We start from the raw sequence: 18,780 nt of genomic DNA, 5'->3' as shown, positions 1-18,780 counted from the left end.
AGGAAATGGGGAGCCTTTTTTTTAACGGGCGGTGAAGCTCACGCTGAGTATATAATGTTCGGTTATACCCGAACTTAGACACCTGTACTTGTTAATGGTAGGAGTAACTTTGCTAGTCAATGGTCGATCATGTGCAGCTCTCGTCTTTTCTCAATCTCGCCTAATCTAATTGGGACTTCCACGGAGCATCTTTGCCCATATGCCCTGGGAAACAATATAGATGTGTGCTTTCCCTATACCGATTCTTTCCAGGGATTGCTAACTCTAACACACTTTTAGATGCTGTACTATGCGATATTATTGCCTTAATTGCCGCTTGGCTGTCAATATAAAAGTTGGCGCAGCTGCAGTTAAGCAATTTTCTACCAGTGTCTCTACTGATTTGGTTATGACTACTACTTCCCCCTGGAAAACGCTACAGTGATCTGGCAGCTTGTATGATGTGTTTAATTTCGATATACCGCAGACCCTACACCTTCCATTTCTTCGAAACCATTAGTGTAAACTTGTTTCGCCTCGTCCGCTAATCAGGCATCCTTGCGCCAACCATCCACCTCTATTGTGGCTCTATGAGCTCCTTCAAATCGCAGATAAGGATTCAGTCCGATAGTCCGTTCACCCTGTTATTGATGACGCTATACTAATATGACCATATGGTCTACGCTCAAGCTACCCCGAGGCACTGAGCCTTGTTGAAGTTGTTAACGCCATATCCTACAGCACAGCCGTCGGGTTTGATTGCAGGGCTTCCGTAACGCTAAGCATTTATAGCCTGCATACCCCCTCTAATGTTTTTACGTTGTTTATTTTTTGTGTGGCTGTCCACCAAACTCCATAGGATAGGCTTTAAAATCGCTGTAAATACCCAATGAGAGAGAGAAGGTGAAAGACCCCACGTACACCACAGATTAGTTAACTCTCTCCTCCACGTTGAGCTTCCGCGACAACTTACTGTTTAGAATGATTCATAGTTATTGTGTGCAAGTTTTCTCGTGCAGGGTTACATCTCCTAGCTTAGACCTGGTCCAATTGGGAACCATGTTCCTCTTAGTAAACAAGACCATTGCAATAAGCAAGCAGAAAAAGATACAATCAAAGCGAACAAACGTAAGCACGCACCAAGTAAAAATGCAACCGGTCGCTTTTAGCAGTTTCCAACGAATGATCGTCTTTATTATCTCAAAATGGTGTCGTCGTGAAAAACAAACAGTGCTTAATGTTATACTTGACATATAATTTTGTAATGTTGGCGTTGCCAAAGTTAATCTATTACATCTTGATATTACATTAACCCTATTCGTACTACTACAACTCGGCCATCCTGCAAAATAGAATCCCCTGATTCTAGACCGAGTAAACAAAGTATTCAGTACATATGTGTTTAGAACATGAAACACTGAAAACTTATGAATATAAAGAAATGCGTGCGTTTCTTGTATCTTTTTTTTTTTAAATACATGGAATACATGTACATACATATACAACATAATGGTACATTAAAATCATGGTTCAATTATATACAGGTTGGCTCATCTCATCAGCTGATTTTATTTATGTCATTGCATGGTCGAAGGGATTGTCAAAAGGAAATGGCAAACTCAAAATGAAACCAACACATTGGCAACATTTTACTTACACATACAAAAACTGCTAAGTTTTATGTTTCCATTCCATACCCCAGTTAGAACACTACTTGTTATATAATGCATTAAATTATCCGTAGTGCTACAAAAACTATGCGTGAGAAATTCAAAAAGTTTACATCAGTTTGTTAAGACAGAGTGACAAATCCTCACGTATATTTTTCTATACATGTGAGCAGCCTTCTCTTTTACGTTCACTAAATTCTGGTATTAAGCTTTCATATATTTTGCTCTTTTCAATATGCTATTCATATGCCATATATAACATGATTTATACAGCAACGAATGTCATAAAGCTATGCGTTTAATGTTATGGCATAAATAACATATTATCTAACTGTTGTATTTATCTGATATTCCTAATGCATATATAATGAAGTAAATAACAAATTATCTAGCTGTTATACTTATCCCATAGTCCTAACGCATCTATAACGAAAAAAATAACACTTAATTTTTTTTTATAAAATTTTTATTAAAATGAATATTTAAAAATTTGGAATACATTATTGGAATACAATTGTGACACAACTATACGTTCCATATCTTTTTGTACAAGCGAACGATTCAATGATATAGCATCAATTTCATCATTAAATAAAACGCTAGGTGCATAAATTGGCGCTTGCTCGAATACCTCGCGTATACGTTCTTCAGATTCATCCGACACGCCAGCTATTAATTCTGTAGCAGCAACATCTATTAATGGCAAATTTAATTGCTGTAAAGAAAAATGTATAGTATATATAGAATAAAGGTTTACGTTCATAAATTGCATGTATATATACCCCAGCAATTGCATGCGCAAGTAACGTTTTTCCAGATCCAGGCGGTCCGTGCAATAATAAACCACGAGGTGGCATTAAACCCAAAGCAAAATATATATCCGCTGCTTCTATATATATTAATAATTCGCAAAGTTCTTTTGAAGTTTTCTCCATACCACCAATATCTTGAAAAGTTTCACGCGATTTACGTAGTACTACCTCTTTTTTGAATTTACGTTGCCGTTGTTGATTAATTTGATTGGGAGCAACACTTGAAAATGGTCCGGCATCGTTATTTTGTTGTTGTTGCTGATAATTGGATAAACGATTCCAACGTTGATTTTGTTGATGTTGCAATTGTTGCTGTTGTTGTTGACGGTATTGCTGTGCATGTTGGTCATTTCTATCATATTGTTGAGACGAAGCCCTATCGTTCTTTTCTCATGATATTAAGCGTTCATTAAAATTTTCGTTCGTATATTGTGGAGATATACTAATACATACCTCCGTTCAACAGCAACTTACGCTTTTTATTATAAGCTTTTATTTAGTTTCACTTTTGTTGTCTGTAATGGAATCTTGCAAGTTAAATTTGATACACTTCCCGGTGTCCGATTGAGCTGAAATTTTGCACACATGTATAACTCCGATGACAATGCAATATCACTTTGTTAGAATTTGATAAATTAATCGATAACACAATTATCGGTAAAGATTTGTATTTACTTTGGCATAACAGCCTAAGTCCCATACAAACCCGCCGGTACCTATCCGTGGATTGTGATATTTGGACGTGGTGAATCACGCGTGGTGAATCTCAACGCTTGCGAAAAGCGGAGACACAACCCTCTTTGGTATTTCTGTGTATAACCAACATTGCTGAATTTTTAAGGCTGTTTAACTCTGTAATCTTTTCTGTAATTTATTTTGCTTTTGGAAAAATTACCTATTTGAAAAAAGCTGGCTGAAAAATATTGGCATAACAGCTTAAGTTAAATCAAGAATGGAAAATCTTGGAAAATTTGAGCAGATGTGGCAATTTCGCGCGTCCGTTGAACGAAATGTTGACAATCTGCTGATCATCGCTAGGAAATTAGCGACATTCCATCAACTAAGCAGCACTTTAGCAATACTACTGTTATTATTTGGCCGCTCAAACACACACATATTAATTGTGCATTAAATCTAAAATATACAAATACACCATAATAATTTACACGGCCAAAGCCATAATAATTTACACGGGTCATCAATTCTTTCTCTGATTCAAAATCTGAACTACCAGCGCTACCGTCAACAGCTCAGTGTCATCATTGCCAGTAGCGCCAATAACACCAAACTCGTGCCTGACACACAAAAGTCGTTTCACTCAATAGCGCAAGTAAAATGTACTACGCACTCACTACTAAGTAGCGTCAAAAATTCGCTTGGAGTCATTTCGTCAATGAGCTGGCACCGCATTGGCGCTGGCGCCATGCAATTTACATCACTAAAATTGCGTGAATGCCCAGGCTCATGACTTTGTTAATCCAGATGGTGAAAACGAACACTCAAAGGAATGCAACCTTGCAAACAACAGCCGTCATTTTCAAAGTGTAAAAATTCTGTGATACAACGAACGCTAACGCGGTAAGTGTTGCATACTTTTCTGCGCACTTGATTTTGTTTTACAGATTTTTGGCGATGGAATTTTAGCTAAGCGAAAGTTGGAATATTAGCCGTGTTTTTTATACACGCGTATAGGTTTACGTTTGCGCGTGAAAAAAAACGCCTATCCTAGCTTACATAATGCTTAGGAGACCCATCTAGCGGCAGTGGTTAAACAACTAGCTACAGGTACAGCGTGTACCGAAAAGCGGAGACACGACCCTCTGTTGTATGCCTGTGTATAACATATAGCTAAATCAGTTGCGATGAATTGTGGACACACATAGAATACATAGAATTAGTGTAGGGGGTGAAACAAAAACACATATTTCAGTTACATCTACGTATAATGCGTATTTGAATTTATTAGTACACATTTTATGCGCAGCAACTTCAGAGGTGTATTTAAAGTTTGGCGCTTAGCAGTCCATATAAATTATAAGCGTATAGACGTTTACGTGTAAAAAAAAAAACATACGGCTATTATTTTAAAACAGATTTAACACACAGAGCAGAGATCTGCAATGAGTAGTTGTAAACTGAACGCTACATAGGCCAAGTCACAATAAAATATGATTTTAAGTTAGTTAACACTGTTTGACACAATTTTATATGTGCTCTCTGTCAAAAGCCGAGTTAGGTCTTTAGCACGTATTCGAATCGAAGAACTTGACTGTTCAAAGTTGACTTCGAAGAAACCCTGTAATGTTGATGCATTAAAAGAAATGGATAGAATGAGAAACGTTACAAATAACTAAGTAAAGTTTACGTAACTAATTTAAACAATATTTTACCCTACTAAAAATTAAAAAAAAAAAAATTCATATTTAAATTAAATTTAAGAAAAAGGCTTTTCTAAGAACAAGCTTCTATTACTTGTTAATAAAACGAACTAAAAAGTAAAAAATAAAATTAAAGAAAAAAAAACTTTTTTAAAAATAAGCTTTTATTATTTTGGTTAATAAAATTAACTAAAAAGTAAACAATAAATTGACTCTAAAGAAATATAACACTTTATAAATTCATTGTAAGCTTAAACGATAATTAAGCTTTTTCGTCTGCGACAAAAAAATTCTATATTGTACATAATTATATATTTTTAACATTAAAACTTTACACCTAAATTATTAAAGCTTACAGTTTATATCACATATGCATAAACGCTTTTATGTGCTTATCCCATAAAGGGCTCCTCTCATAGTGTATAAGTACAAGTGTGTTGACTTATCTGTCAAGCATTCTGACAGGCACTCGCTGGATTCGGAATGACAGCGAATTCAAAATGGATACCATTACCGAGTGCGCCGAATGATTGAAAAAGTCGATACGATTGGTAGTCAAAAATGTTGTCGTTGAGACCAAAAATGCGACTCTAGACCTGAGATTTCCATCAGGTGAGCGAGGCTGTTTGTAGTTTTCACGTTTATCGCTTAGTGAACACACTTGTATAGGTACACTATGGCTCCTCTTTGCACACAATTAATTAACTTTTCCATCGCACAACCAATTAGTTTTTCACAGTAAATGCACGCAATTTAATAAACGGAATCAGACAAAACTGAACACGCGCGAATTTATCGGCAGTGAAAAACAACAACGGCCGACAACAATTTGGTGACCGGTTGAAATGTACATGATAAAATTATACGAAGGTAACTCCATTCTCTTTTCCCAGGGCCATAATGCTTTTTTGATTTTAAAAAAAATTTGAAAATCACTCTCCCAAACTCTGTGGAAATACCAAATCATAGCGGAATGATACAGGTGGCAGCATGGTGACATACCTACAAACATAAATACAAATTCCATGTACTTTGTTTTTGTAAATTCGATGGACAAATGTCAAAATCGTACTGCGCCGGAAGTTGATGTATCAAATCAAATAAAAAAAGTTTGTAATCAGCTGTTCCATGCTGCCACCTTGTATCGTTGCGCCATGTACCAAACCACAGGAAACAAACAAAAATTTTGTATATTTGACTTTTCCAAATGCCAAATAAAAACTTTTAAAAAACAATAGAAAAATGTTTTGAATCGTTTACTGTTCGGATTTTTCACATTGTTGTCGACTTGGAGGATTTAACCTCCTTGGCAAGTAGGGTGCGCATTTTTTTGACATATATTGGCTCGGTACATTCCTCGAGATATGGAAAATGGATTGCAGAAAAGCCACGGCACGCGCATTTATATAGGAAGTGTGTGTTCTTTTTCTGTTGTGACTAAAAATGCGGTTTAATAACGGGGTTCATTGAGCTGATAAAGCAGTTGTCTGCAGGGATGCCTCGTTTTGGAACAATCTAATAGGCCCCGCTTTTTCACAAGTCGTTCTTTTGTATAATGTAGGGCACTTCCTCACTATGTAGGTGGTGCTCGGGCGTTATAAGGAGGCATTCCGTGTGAAGTTTTGTCAGGCCTGCGGCATTCTTCAAAGGGATAGTGTAGATCGGGAGCCAATATTGGCGAAGCTATCACTAAATTGTCAGACCAATTGCCTTGTGCAGGCATGCTTAACCAACGAAACGATATCATTTCGTTACGATAATCAACGTTAATAAATTTACAACAATTTGGACTGTGATATAAACTGTAAGTTTTAATAATTTAGGTGTAAAGTTTTAATGTTAAAAATATATAATTATGTACAATATAGAATTTTGTTGTCGCAGACGAAAAAGCCCAATTATCGTTTAAGCTTACAATGAACTTATAAAGTGTTATATTTCTTTAGAGTCAATTTATTGTTTACTTTTTAGTTAATTTTATTAACCAAAATAATAAAAGCTTATTTTTAAAAAAGTTTTTTTTTTTTCTTTAATTTTATTCGGTTATTGTTGGTTTTCTTGATCAGAAGATTCTGGGAATTCGTGGCGTTTGTGGGCTCCAGTTGCTGCTACAGACCCAGCACTGCCAATTGCATCTGCACTTTACTAGACGATCCCTTGGTAGAGTCAGCATTAATTTTATTTAGTATAACTCCAGAAAGGGATTTTCTACTATTAGAAGCGGTGGCATCTATTCTTTTTTAATTCAATTGAAGTTTCAGCATTAAATTAATTAAATTTACATACTATTAATATTTTTGACGCGTGCAATCTGTCAAGAAAGCAAAACAAATGAGTGGGAATGCATACAATAGACAATAATGCACAAATAATATATCCCCTTCCCTCTCTGACATTCAGCCAGAACCATGGCGGAACCATACAAGGTGGTAGCATGGTGACATAGCTACAAACATACATAAAAGTTCCACGTACTTTGTTTTTGTAAATCGATGGACTAATGTCAAAATCGTAATGCGCAGGAAGTTGATGTAGCAAATCACATTAAAAAAAGACAAATCAGTGGTCACCGTGATACCACCTGGTATAGTTCCGCCATAGCCAGAACAAACTTGTTTTTGTTGTAGAGGAGATGACAGCTGAAGATTTTGCATTTGTATACGTGAATGCGTTAGGCAGTTTTTGCTGGGACCATTCGCACCAACACCAATACACAGATTTTGACAATTTGAACAGACATATTTTGTTGCTTTACAGATGAGCCAAGCTGTATATAGTTGAACCATGATTAAAATTTTATAGACAAACATAAGCATGCGTTTACATACATATGTTATTCATATATATAGTACTTCTATATCAATACCTTCCTATCTTCCTAATGTGCAAATTTTCTGTCAATCATTATTTGCTGAAACTGTGCAAATGTATATTTTGCGCATGCGCGGGCTTTGTTAGTGTTAGTGAATTGTAGTAGCGTGTGTAAAAAAAGTATTAAAGGGGTTAAACGGGTCACTATCCCCTTTACCCAACTTCTGCACACTAATTGTTATAAAATCTCAGTAAATACAATACAAGGCTTGATGTATATATTATTTAAACATGGACTGCAGCCATACAAAGTACATTATTTACATAAATAGTAAAAAAAACAAGGCGAATAATTCATATATTTGAAATGAAAAAAAAAAAACTCAAATATACATGTATAAAAATATATACATACATCCCAACAAGCATTGCTTTAAACATTTTTAAAAATAATTTAAAGTGAATTAGAAACGATATATAAACGTTTTCAAAATTTTACTTATTTTGGGTTTTTTAATGAAGTAAAGTTTTGATGAAGTAAACAAAATATAAGTACTGGGCTGGCTCCTATTGGTGTTGAAATAATATCAATTTTGTAAATGTTTTTCTAACATATTCTTTTTCGTTCCTTACACAGATGTGTCCGGTGTTTATTAAAGATGTCATTGCTAAATAAATTTTCGATGCTATGTGATCGTCCATGATACTATTGGAGAATGCATCACTTGTATTTTGAAAAAATTTATTTATTAAACTTAATTTTGCATTTCCAATTGGCCACGCCTTGAGAACTTGTCTTAAAGCTTTCTCGGACACTATACAAATATTACATACGTCCACAGATGGTGCGACGAACGGACCTTTGTTTTTGTGCGCTGAAATATTTAAGCTCCTTCTTTACAAAAATTTAACGACAGCCTTGAGATTTTGTCTGCTTCCCTCGTTGTATATCTGTACTGTAATGTTTGACAGGCTGCACAGTTCAGTAGCAGTGATATAGAAGTATTACATATATTATGTTATTTACAAGTTTTTTTTCTATTTATTTATTATTTTTCTTTACAATTAAGCCATGGTTTTAGATTCGATACAGCCTACACTCCTTTATAGGGAATTTGGGTTTGTTGAAAGCCCTCTACATCTTCTACTTCATAGCGGTCGTTCTCCAACACCCTAGTTATTTTATATGGTCCCTTGAACTTTGGTATAAGTTTGCTTGATGCTCCTACTTGTAAACTAACGTTAGAAATCATTACAGTCTCCTGGGTCGAATTTTCGTGGCCTCTGCCGAATAGCATCTGCATACTCCTTATTGTAGGATTGGGCTTTGTTCTGAGCTATTTCTGCTTTATTTCTAATATTTTCTATGTCCCTATATTCTGACGGTAGGGTGGTTGCTAACACATTTTCTCTAACCGTATCTATAACTTTACCTCTTTGCATTACCCCGAACAATAGCGTCCTAGGGCATTCTATAGTTGCCTTATGTATTGTATTATTCATTGATTGTTCCACTGACTCCAAGACCTTCTCCCAACTAAAAGTCGCAGGGGCGTTTCTTAACCCAAAGGGCATCCTTAGAATTTCGAACTGGCCCAAATGAATGACGAATATTACACAGAGTTTCCTTCAAAGAAAACATGGAAAACCCCGTTCTTAAAATCTAGTTTCATGAACAACTTTTTATTTACTAGCCTATCTAGTAGTAGATCGTCTATCGGCGGAATGGGGTAGCTATCTTTTGCAGTAACGTTGTTCAATTTCCTATAGTCAACGCACATTCGAAGTTCTCCCGTCTTCTTCTTGACTAGTACTATTGGTGAAACAAACTCCGATTCGCTGGGGCGAATATAACCTTTTTTTAAATATTCATCTATAATATTTTGTTATTCTGCCTTTTCGTTATAGGAAAGTCTTCTAGGCGAACAACTAAACGGCTTATTGTCTTCTAGTACTAACCTAATTTTTTTTCTAACTTTTGGTTCGACTGGCCTACTTGCATGTAAGTATCACTTGAAGGGATTTATTATCTCTGTGGCTGACGTCTTCATCTACTTTTAATTCAGTGTCATCCACTTCGTGCATATCTATGGTTAAAATTTCCTTATCTTTATTATTCGCATGACCTTTGTTTTCGTCGCTAACCCTTGATGTATGGCTTTCAACACCCTCAATTTCGCCTAACTTAGAAAATTCTACACCTTTTATGATAAGTTTAGCTTTACTATCATCCAAAAAATGTCTGCCTAATATGGCTGAATAACTAATCGCCTCGTCATGAACAACGATCATTTCCGTAAATATACTTTTATTTGCAAACTTAACATGACAATTCACTTTTCAAAAAGTTTTTAATATAGACTTATTAATTCCAAAATATGTTTCTTTTACTTCTCCTTTTTCAACACTTGACGGGACGATACTGTTTTTTATTAAATTGACTGGGCTTCCCGAATCTAACAGGAACTCTATATTTAAGTTAACGTTAGGTTTTGCTACAATATCTATATTAAGTACACTTACATAGTTATTTTTCGACTGCTTTTTGTTGCAGGCCAACGCAAAATGACCACGTTCACTGCATACGAAGTACGTTCCCGTTTCCCGACTGGGTTTTGGGCAATATTTTGACAAATTTCCGAAACCGTTGCAGTTATAGCATTTCGTTCTTTCCTGATTTGCTGGTTTGCGCTGACGTAGGTCGACTGTGCGGAAAGATGCCACTAGTTCATTTGCTGTTTTGCAATTTAAAATTTTTGCATGTACTTGAAGCTGCCAATCTCGTATACCATCAATTAGGTATTCGACAAGTTCTTTGTCGCTAAGGTTAATGAACTGCTTAGCAGGCTTTTTTCGTTTACGTAGCATAAAAATCTTTCACCGACTTTCCAGTGGCGTTTTTCGAACTTACGGCGTGCGTCAAGCGTACATACTTTGTTGGCGAAAACTGCTGACATCTCGTTAGGTGTCTCGGGCGTAGTTTTGGTAAACATTTTGTTAGAGTTATACCATGTTAGTGCTGCGATTTTTAATTTTAGCCGTAGGACGACACCTAACGCTTCGTTATTTACCTTCAACGCGTCTTGAGTATGTCGCAGCTGAGATAGCCACACGCAGAAACCTTCTCCGCCGTCGTAGTCTGTGATCAGCTCTTTTAATGTTTTTAATGGTATTACCGGTGCCGCCCTGTACGTAGAAGTAGTTGCTATACTAGCCTTTTGTTTCTCGAAGCTCAATTGAAATTTCAGGAGTTCGATTTCTTTTTCCAATATTTTTAATTTAATTTTTTCGCGTTGATTTAATTCGGACACTCTGTCTTCAATTGCGGTGTGCTGTACTTCGGCTTCCTTGGCTACCGGTATACCCAATGTCCCGTTATGAACTCACAAGATATTTTCGCTGGACCGATCACAGTTACCATTTGCGGTGCATTGTATGCCGTTGTCATTGCCTGCGCCGTCTGCGCCGTTTTCGTTACTTAAGCGCCAAATACACGACACGAACATTTCCGCGAACATTCCCGTTATGTCATGTTTCTGCGACCTTTTCTGTCGTGTATGGTGGTGTTTGCCAGGTCGCGCAAATGTTCGCCAAAAATCTAAATATTTTAATTTTTGGCGAACATTTGCGCGAACTGTTCGTGCGTGTATGTCGAAATAGCTCATAATCGTAGTAATTTCTGAACGGAACAGACGTGCGCGGAAAATTAAAATGGACAATAAAAAATTTCTGAGTGAATTTATTGAAATGTATAAATTTTTTTTACGCTTAATTGCCACAGCGAGCAATATTGCTGCAGCACAATTGTTGTCCGTACTCATCGCTGTCTGAAAGAGAACTAATGTTCGGCCAAAAGTTCGTATGGTGTATGGCCAAAGCTGCGAACAAGATTGCGGAATGTTCGTGGAAATGTTCGTGTCGTGTATTTGGCGCTTTACGCCATCTGCGTCGTCGTCATTATTATCGCTGCTGCTGTTTGCGACCTCGTCGTCGTTTGCTTGATTGCTGTAGTTTCCGCCGCTTGCTCCGGTGTCTACGCCATCATTTCTTTCTGGACACAATCCTCTGGCTTCAGCCGATAAATCGCTGAGTCTTGCGGCGAGTGATGCCTTTGCGCCGCTGGCGTTAATTCCTACCGCTGTACCCCACGCTTTCAGCTGCATCAGCGAGTATTTTTCCGTACTAATAGCGTCTTTATTCATACTTTCCGTTTTAAATTATGTTTAAATGTAGGATGGTGGTTTCGAAGACCACTTCTGATGCAATAAGCAAGCAGAAAAAGATACAATCAAAGCGAACAAACGTAAGCACGCACCAAGTAAAAATGCAACCGGTCGCTTTTAGCAGATTCCAACGAATGATCGTCTTTGTTATCTCAAAATGGTGTCGTCGTGAAAAACAAACAGTGCTTAATGTTATACTTGACATACCATTTTGTTCTGTTGGCGTTGCCAAAGTTAATCTATTACTTCTTGATATTACATTAACCCTATTCGTACTACCACACCATATTCGTCTTTTACGTGTTGGCAGTCAACCCGACATTAGATGCCCAGGTATGTACATATATCCCGAAGCCCGATCCGTCACAGAGCTAAAAGTACTACTTGTTAATATGGAAAAAGACAGAACCCGACTAGTTGGGATTATCGGCAAATTGGTATTTATCTAGTATACAACTAGATGGTTTGCAGGATTATATAAAAGTAATATGAGAGAGCCATTCTTACTGATCTTTTTTTTTACATTTATTTACCGATATATTTATAGGCTTTTGTTTTATTCACTTTTAAAATAAATCCATTTTTTTGCCCTCATTTATCCAATTGCTCATATTAAGTTTATTACTTTTGTTTTTCGCTTAATTCCACCCTCAGTGCCATGCTGTGCTAATAGTAGACATTGAACCAATACCGCTACGTATTAATTATTTTTATTAAGATCTAACCCAGTAAGCTTAAGTGACCTAAAATGGCTGATGAAAATGGTTTCGTTAACGAGTCATTTGTAACAAACTCAGCACATACCTCAACAACATCTATACCAGGAGAATATCGGAGCAATTGCGAACCGCGAGGTAATGATTGTAATGGGAAAATAGTTACTCCAATGCCGAAAGTCAACAAAACACCTGCCGAACAGGTATTTTAAAAAATATTATCAGAGCCGTTTGAATGAAATACGTACATGTTTAATTAACCACAGTTCTTAATCCTTACTTTTCTTTAATAGAAATCTAATGAGGCCGTTGAATTACCCAATGACAATGGAAGCATACAATCTAACACAATGAAGCGAGATAACTGGGGCAATGACATTGAGTTTCTAATGTCATGCATTGCGCTGTCAGTCGGTTTGGGGAATGTTTGGCGTTTTCCCTTTACTGCACTGGAAAATGGTGGTGGTGCTTTCGTGATTCCGTACATTATAGTATTATTTTTAGTGGGTAAACCAATTTATTATATGGAGATGTTATTGGGACAATTCTCCAGTCGTGGTAGTATTAAAGTATTTGACTTTGCACCGATAATGAGAGGTTAGTTTTTATATGTTTACCTGTATATGTAGATACTTGTACTAAGGGAAATATCAATCTATATATACATAAATACGCCACACGCAAATTTTTCACCTTCTTTTTTGAACGGTGCTTGGGCGATTTGGATGAAGGAAATATGTATAATTATTCAGTGTATAGGGGATATTTTTGGTGTTTAGTGGGCGTGGCATCTGATATATATAGCAACAGATGGAAAATCAAATATCTCTAAGAGTAGTAATATCAGGCAAATGATACTTGTCAGGCAGATGGCCAACATCGATAATATATCAGTCAAGAAAAGTGGAAGGAATTAGAAAATAGGGTTCTTCAGTGCATGTTAACAAGTAGGCGCGTGGCATTTGACATATATATCAATAAATGAAAAATTAAAAATCTCTGAGGATAATATTACCAGGGCAGTGATACTTGGTAAGCAAATGCACAACATTGATATTTTATCAGGTGAGGAATTGGAAGAGGGAGTGTGACACCTCCCATTCAAATTTCATTTCCATATCGTATATCTGGTATACCGATTAATTCGTGTTCCTGAACTTAGCCGTCATTACTGATAATGTCAAAGTTTTAACGAAAGTTGGGGTAGATTGAAAAGAGAGGTGTGGCACCTATCATACAAATTGAAATCTTCATTTGTGCATATCCGTAACCACGGAATCTGATTATTCGCTGCATATTGCTAATATGAGATGAATTGCAAAATAAAGTGTGCACTCATTGAACTCTATTATCATATCGTCGGATTGGAGTGTAAACCTGCTAATTAGGTACAGAGGAGTAGAAATTTAGCGAAAGGGACTATGGCACATTTCAAATAAAGATAAATTTTTATGTCCCATGTATAGAAATCAACATTATTTTATTACTTTTGATATCCCTTATTTAAGAAATTTGGTCGAATTTTCGACACCGCCCGATACTAGTTAATATAAATATTACATTAAGATTAATAATTGATGTATATTGGAACGATTTCCGTCATCCCTTCAGTGTAATTTTTCGTACTTCTCTCTATTTATAATCTTGCTCCATTAGGTACTATAGATGAGCTGGACTTATCATAGCAACGGACCTATGATAAGTCCAATATTTAAGTGATACAAAATATGCGTAAGGAAAACATTAATGTGGATAAACACAGCAATTATTAGAAAAACTCCTGGAAATTAAAGACGCCCAAAGTAGTGAGAACTCTGTACCTTTGTCATATAAGCTCTGTGCTCTACCACAAGGGTTAAAGAATTCATCACGTTTTGTTTGTAAACATTCCAGTCATATTAAATTTATGAGCTTGATGTAATGTTGTTATCAAGTTTTTAATGTACAAGAGGTTTGTAGCTGTGCTGGGGTTTTTCAAAAGCGCATACCTCAGTGATACTTAGCTCGAGATCATTTAATACCACTTGAACGTTTTTTCTCAGTCGTAATAAGTGTAATAATTATAGTTTCACACTTCACCTGAGGAGTGCTATTTTAAAATGCTATTTAAAAATTCATGGGGTGGGATTTAGATTAAAAACTCGTTTGCGTTGCTTGGCCTGATATATGAGTTCTATGTATGACGCACCTGTATCTTGCACCACAAAGTTTGTGGAGCGTAAAGCAAAGCAGAAAGTTGAGATAAAATTGCTAAGAAGGAAAATCGAAAACTCGAAATTAAATTACAATGTTCTGTCTCACAGGTACGACTTTGTGAATACATTAAGCTAAGGTCACACTTAGCGGCACTACACTACGCAACACTTTTTTGCTTATCTGATCAACTTTTTCACTTATTGCCGCGTCGCGTGGTGGTTGTGCTGCTGCTGATAGGAATGAAGTTTCTATATGGGACTGTTATCGAGATATTAAGAAATATGTAGAAAGTCCATTTACAACATGTGAAATCTTGCGACAGCTATTTGAGTAACATCCAGTGGAGTTTCGGACTTTATTGCATTGGAATATTTAGGATAAATGAGTTTACTAAATGGAACAGAGATCAAGATATTTAGAGATATCTAGAAAGTTCGTTTAGAACGTGTCTAATCTTTTTTTTTTTTTTCTCGGACGTGCAGCGCACTGCCCTCAAGTGGAGGCAGTGGCTTCTTAAACGCCGAGATTTAAAACCGCTCAGCTACAGAGAAACTCATGAGCTGAGAAATATAGATTCCTAAACTACAATAGATTAAAAGTATAAATATAATTTTTTAATTATTAAGAGAAGATAGAACCGTTTCTTTTATGGCAAAGAGCGAGTCCGAAATATCAATGATTCTCGAGTGAGAGTTATAATCTTCACACAAACATAGAAAAGGTTCGTTTAGTTGGAAATTGCTTCTGCATTGTTTAAGAATTATAGGTTTATAATGCCTTGAAACTCGGCATGGAACATTCAATTTTACTTCGTTCAAAAGAAATGGGCTTGAAATCGATCCATTTAAAAGTCTAGCCATAAATAGTACACCTAGCATTTCTCTACGACTTGCAAGGGTAGGAAGATTTATTAGTTTTAACCGACTAGTGTAAGGAGGAAGATTATACGGAGAGTCCCATTGAAGATTTCTCAAGGCGAAAAGTAAAACCCGTTTTTGAATTGATTCTAGTCTATCCACATGAACTTGATAACGCGGATTCCAAATTATCGATCCATATTCTAATATCGGCCTCACCAATGATGTAAAAAGGGTTGTTGTAACGTAAGGATCACTAAACTCTTTTGCCCATCCTTTCACAAATGCTAAAACTTCTCTGGCTTAATTGACTGTGGCATTAATATGAGGGTTGAAACTAAGTTTGCAGTTCATTGTAACTCCCAAGTCGACAAAAACAACAACGCTTTCCAGAGTTTGGCCACTAATTGTGTAAGAAGCTGGCTGTACGATCCCACGTGAAAAACATTCTATGTTGAGCGGCATAAAATTCGCTATACACCAAGTAACTAAACAATTTAAATCCGCCTGAAGTACAGAACTTTCTCCAACTGACGCGTATGACTTAAAAAGTTTTAGTGGCATACACTAAAATTTTAGAATATTTTATAGTTGTGGAAATATCGTTTACAAAGAGCAAAAACAGAACAGGACCGAGATGGCTGTCCTGAGGCACACTGGAGAGAACATCGATGACAATCGAACAAATGTTTTTAAAAATGACTCTTTGAGTTCTACCGCAAAGATAGGAGCAAATCCAGCGAGTTAGGCAAAGTTGAAAGCCAAGCAATTCGAGTTTATAAACAAGTAATGAGTGGCGTACTTTTTCGAATGCTTTGCTGAAATCAGTGTATATAACGTTTGTATGATTGTTTCTAAACCCATTAAAGACGTGAGTTGTAAATTCAAGCAAATTGGTTGTGGTTGATTTGGCTCTACAAAAGCCATGCTGAGAACTATCTATCAATGTAGAAATCGAAAATTTAAGGTGATTAGTAACGATTGCTTCGAAAAGCTTAGGGATAATGGAGAGCTTTGCTATTCCACGATAGTTTTCAATAGCCGACTTGCTTCGTTTTTTATGGAGTGGGATATGGAAAGATACCTTCCAAGCCATCGGGAAAATGCCATTCTTTAAAGAGAGGTTAAGCAGATCAGTAAGGGGCTGGTAAATGTATTCCGCACATTTTTTTTAAGAAAACATGTTGGGATCAAATCGGGACCGTATTTGAAGGATTATATTAGGGTCTTCAGATGTAATAGAACATATTTAGGCAACAAGTGTGGAGCATATATTGAGTTACTAGAATGGGGCTCATATTGATTATTTGTAGGTGATGAATGAACCACAGCAGAGTAATTAGAGTTAAAGAATTGAGCGAAGACATTTGCAATCTCTTGATTGTCGCTGGAAATGCTATTTCTAAACTTCATGGCAGAAGGAAACCCGTTAGTTCTGCGTTTAGAATTTACGAAATCATAAAAAGACTTGGGGTTGCAAATAATGATTCTTTTAATTTTACATATGTAAGCTTTATAACACTTTTTATTAAGTTCAAAATACTTATGACGGAAAATAGCGTACTGTGCATAATCAGAATGAAAACCGGTTCTCTTATATAATTTGAATGAACGTGATTTCTTAGTTTTTAAAGCTTTTAGCTCTTTAGTAAACCAGGGTTGCTCTGGTTCAGTGTACGAGCATGTTCGTTTGGGCACACGTTTTTCAAATAAAGTATAAATGGTGTTATTAAAATGTAAAACGTTTGGCTCTAGATCCTCTTTATATCGAGGCCACGTTATCTCAGAAAGCTCTTTATTTAAATTGTTAAAATTATTTTTGGAAAATCAAAGCACCTGGTAGAGACACGTGTTTTGACAGTGTAGCCGACTTCGTTGCTTATGATTTCGTAAGTTTTCTCAAGAGAAGGAAGGTAAACGTCTTCTGGCAAAACAAGAGGTTCACACAGATTTATAGAGAATTTAGATATGTCGTCAACAAATGCTAAGTCTAAGAATTTTCCATGCTTATTCGGAGAGAAGTTGATCTGATTAAGGCAAACATCAGTAATTCCATCCAAAAAGTCATTGTTATACTTCTTGGATGATCCGGGGACCATATTGTGATCCACGTTATTCCAAGATATATGTGGCAGGTTAAAGTCGCCCAATACAATCATTGACTCCGTGGGCTTTATCATCGAATTGACTGTTTGTAACAGTGAAATATGGTGCTTATACACTGATAGATCAGAAGACGGTGGAATATAGCAAACGGCTAAGTAAATATGACCCCGGCCTAGTAAGATTCGGATGCATTTAAACTCGATGGAATCAACTTCGGGTAAATTAACATCCTCAGATGGAATTAAAGAATGTACAGCTACCAAGACACCACCTCCGGTCCTATTTAAGCGGTCATTTCTATAGGTCTGGTACTCACCGCAAAAAATTTCGGAATTTAAAACATTGGGTTTCAGTCATGTTTCGGTAAAAGCAATAATATTATAGTTACAGTGAATGGTTTTCAAATATAAGTCAGTTAATTTAGTATTTAAGCCTATAACGTTTTGATAGTAAATACTTAAGCAAGATGTTAAATTAAGTTTTTTGGATCGGAACTTTGAGGAGGAATTTTTGCTACATTTTGAGTAATCTCAATAGTCTTATGCATAAATTCGCGAACAAAAGCCCCCGGCGGCCAAAATGCGCTGTCCAAAAGTTTATCAAAATCTTTTGAGTAGACATCAATTCTAAATGAAGAAATGTTTCTTTCATAATTAAATTTAAATTTTCTTAAAGTCAATCCGTCAGCCTTAATTTTCGAAGTGACATAAGACTTGATATCCTCAACGGAAATGTCTTTGTCAAAGCGAGATACAAAAATCGATTTTTTGAGCGGGACTACAACCAGCTTCTTAGCCGGTGCTTCTAAATAAAAAGTCACAGACTGAGAAGTTATAGTTTCAGAAGTTACAGTTTGAGACTCTAAGGTTTTTTCCGCGGCCTTAGAAGTGGATGGAACCACAGCTTGCGGATTAGGGGAAGCCAAGTCTTTGAGCTGCACTTGCGGAAGATTAATGTTCTGAGCAGGATTAAGATTCAAAGCGTTAGGTGAATCTTTGGAGCGTTTTTGTTTATTATTGCGGTTGTCTTTAT

General features: G+C 36.3%; 2 protein-coding genes across 7 annotated transcripts in view; one reads left to right on the top strand and one right to left on the bottom strand.

The window, feature by feature from the left end:
• The window catches only part of LOC137244166 (sodium-dependent nutrient amino acid transporter 1-like), a 91,686-nt gene that overhangs the window by 53,635 nt on the left and 19,271 nt on the right, over positions 1-18,780 (top strand). For 2 of the 5 annotated variants that reach the window (XM_067772779.1, XM_067772780.1), the window contains exons 2-3: positions 12,528-12,792; positions 12,883-13,186. In XM_067772779.1, coding sequence (XP_067628880.1) covers positions 12,622-12,792; positions 12,883-13,186 — 475 coding nt within the window. In that variant the 5' untranslated portion in view covers positions 12,528-12,621. Of the gene's footprint in view, positions 1-10,199; positions 10,240-12,527; positions 12,793-12,882; positions 13,187-18,780 lie in introns of those variants that run through there. The other 3 variants (XM_067772782.1, XM_067772781.1, XM_067772783.1) reach the window with 2 other exon arrangements.
• On the bottom strand, positions 1,192-4,242 carry LOC137246535 (nuclear valosin-containing protein-like). 2 transcript variants are annotated; one of them, XM_067777635.1, is made up of 3 exons: positions 2,915-2,939; positions 2,432-2,845; positions 1,192-2,364 (listed from the first exon to the last, which is right to left on the bottom strand). In XM_067777635.1, the coding sequence occupies exons 2-3, from the start codon at positions 2,582-2,584 to the stop codon at positions 2,119-2,121; spliced, it is 399 nt and encodes a 132-aa protein (XP_067633736.1). In that variant the 5' UTR covers positions 2,585-2,845; positions 2,915-2,939; the 3' UTR covers positions 1,192-2,118. The 2 variants fall into 2 exon arrangements, with proteins under 2 accessions (XP_067633736.1, XP_067633735.1); XM_067777634.1 differs by having other exon boundaries at positions 2,432-4,242.

This window comes from Eurosta solidaginis, chromosome 3 (genome assembly GCF_040869045.1).
Source record: "Eurosta solidaginis isolate ZX-2024a chromosome 3, ASM4086904v1, whole genome shotgun sequence".
NCBI classification, from domain to species: Eukaryota; Metazoa; Arthropoda; class Insecta; order Diptera; family Tephritidae; genus Eurosta; species Eurosta solidaginis.
The sequence above is the reverse complement of the archived record's forward strand: the minus strand, read 5'-3'. Positions and strand labels throughout refer to the sequence as shown.

Excerpts from the sequence above, each read along its gene's own strand:
- LOC137246535 (XM_067777634.1), bottom strand. The coding sequence starts at position 2,584 with ATGGAGAAAACTTCAAAAGAACTTTGCGAATTATTAATATATATAGAA. Across the intron at positions 2,365-2,431 it reads TTGCGCATGCAATTGCTGGG|CAATTAAATTTGCCATTAAT; the intron begins GTATATATACAT and ends TTTTCTTTACAG.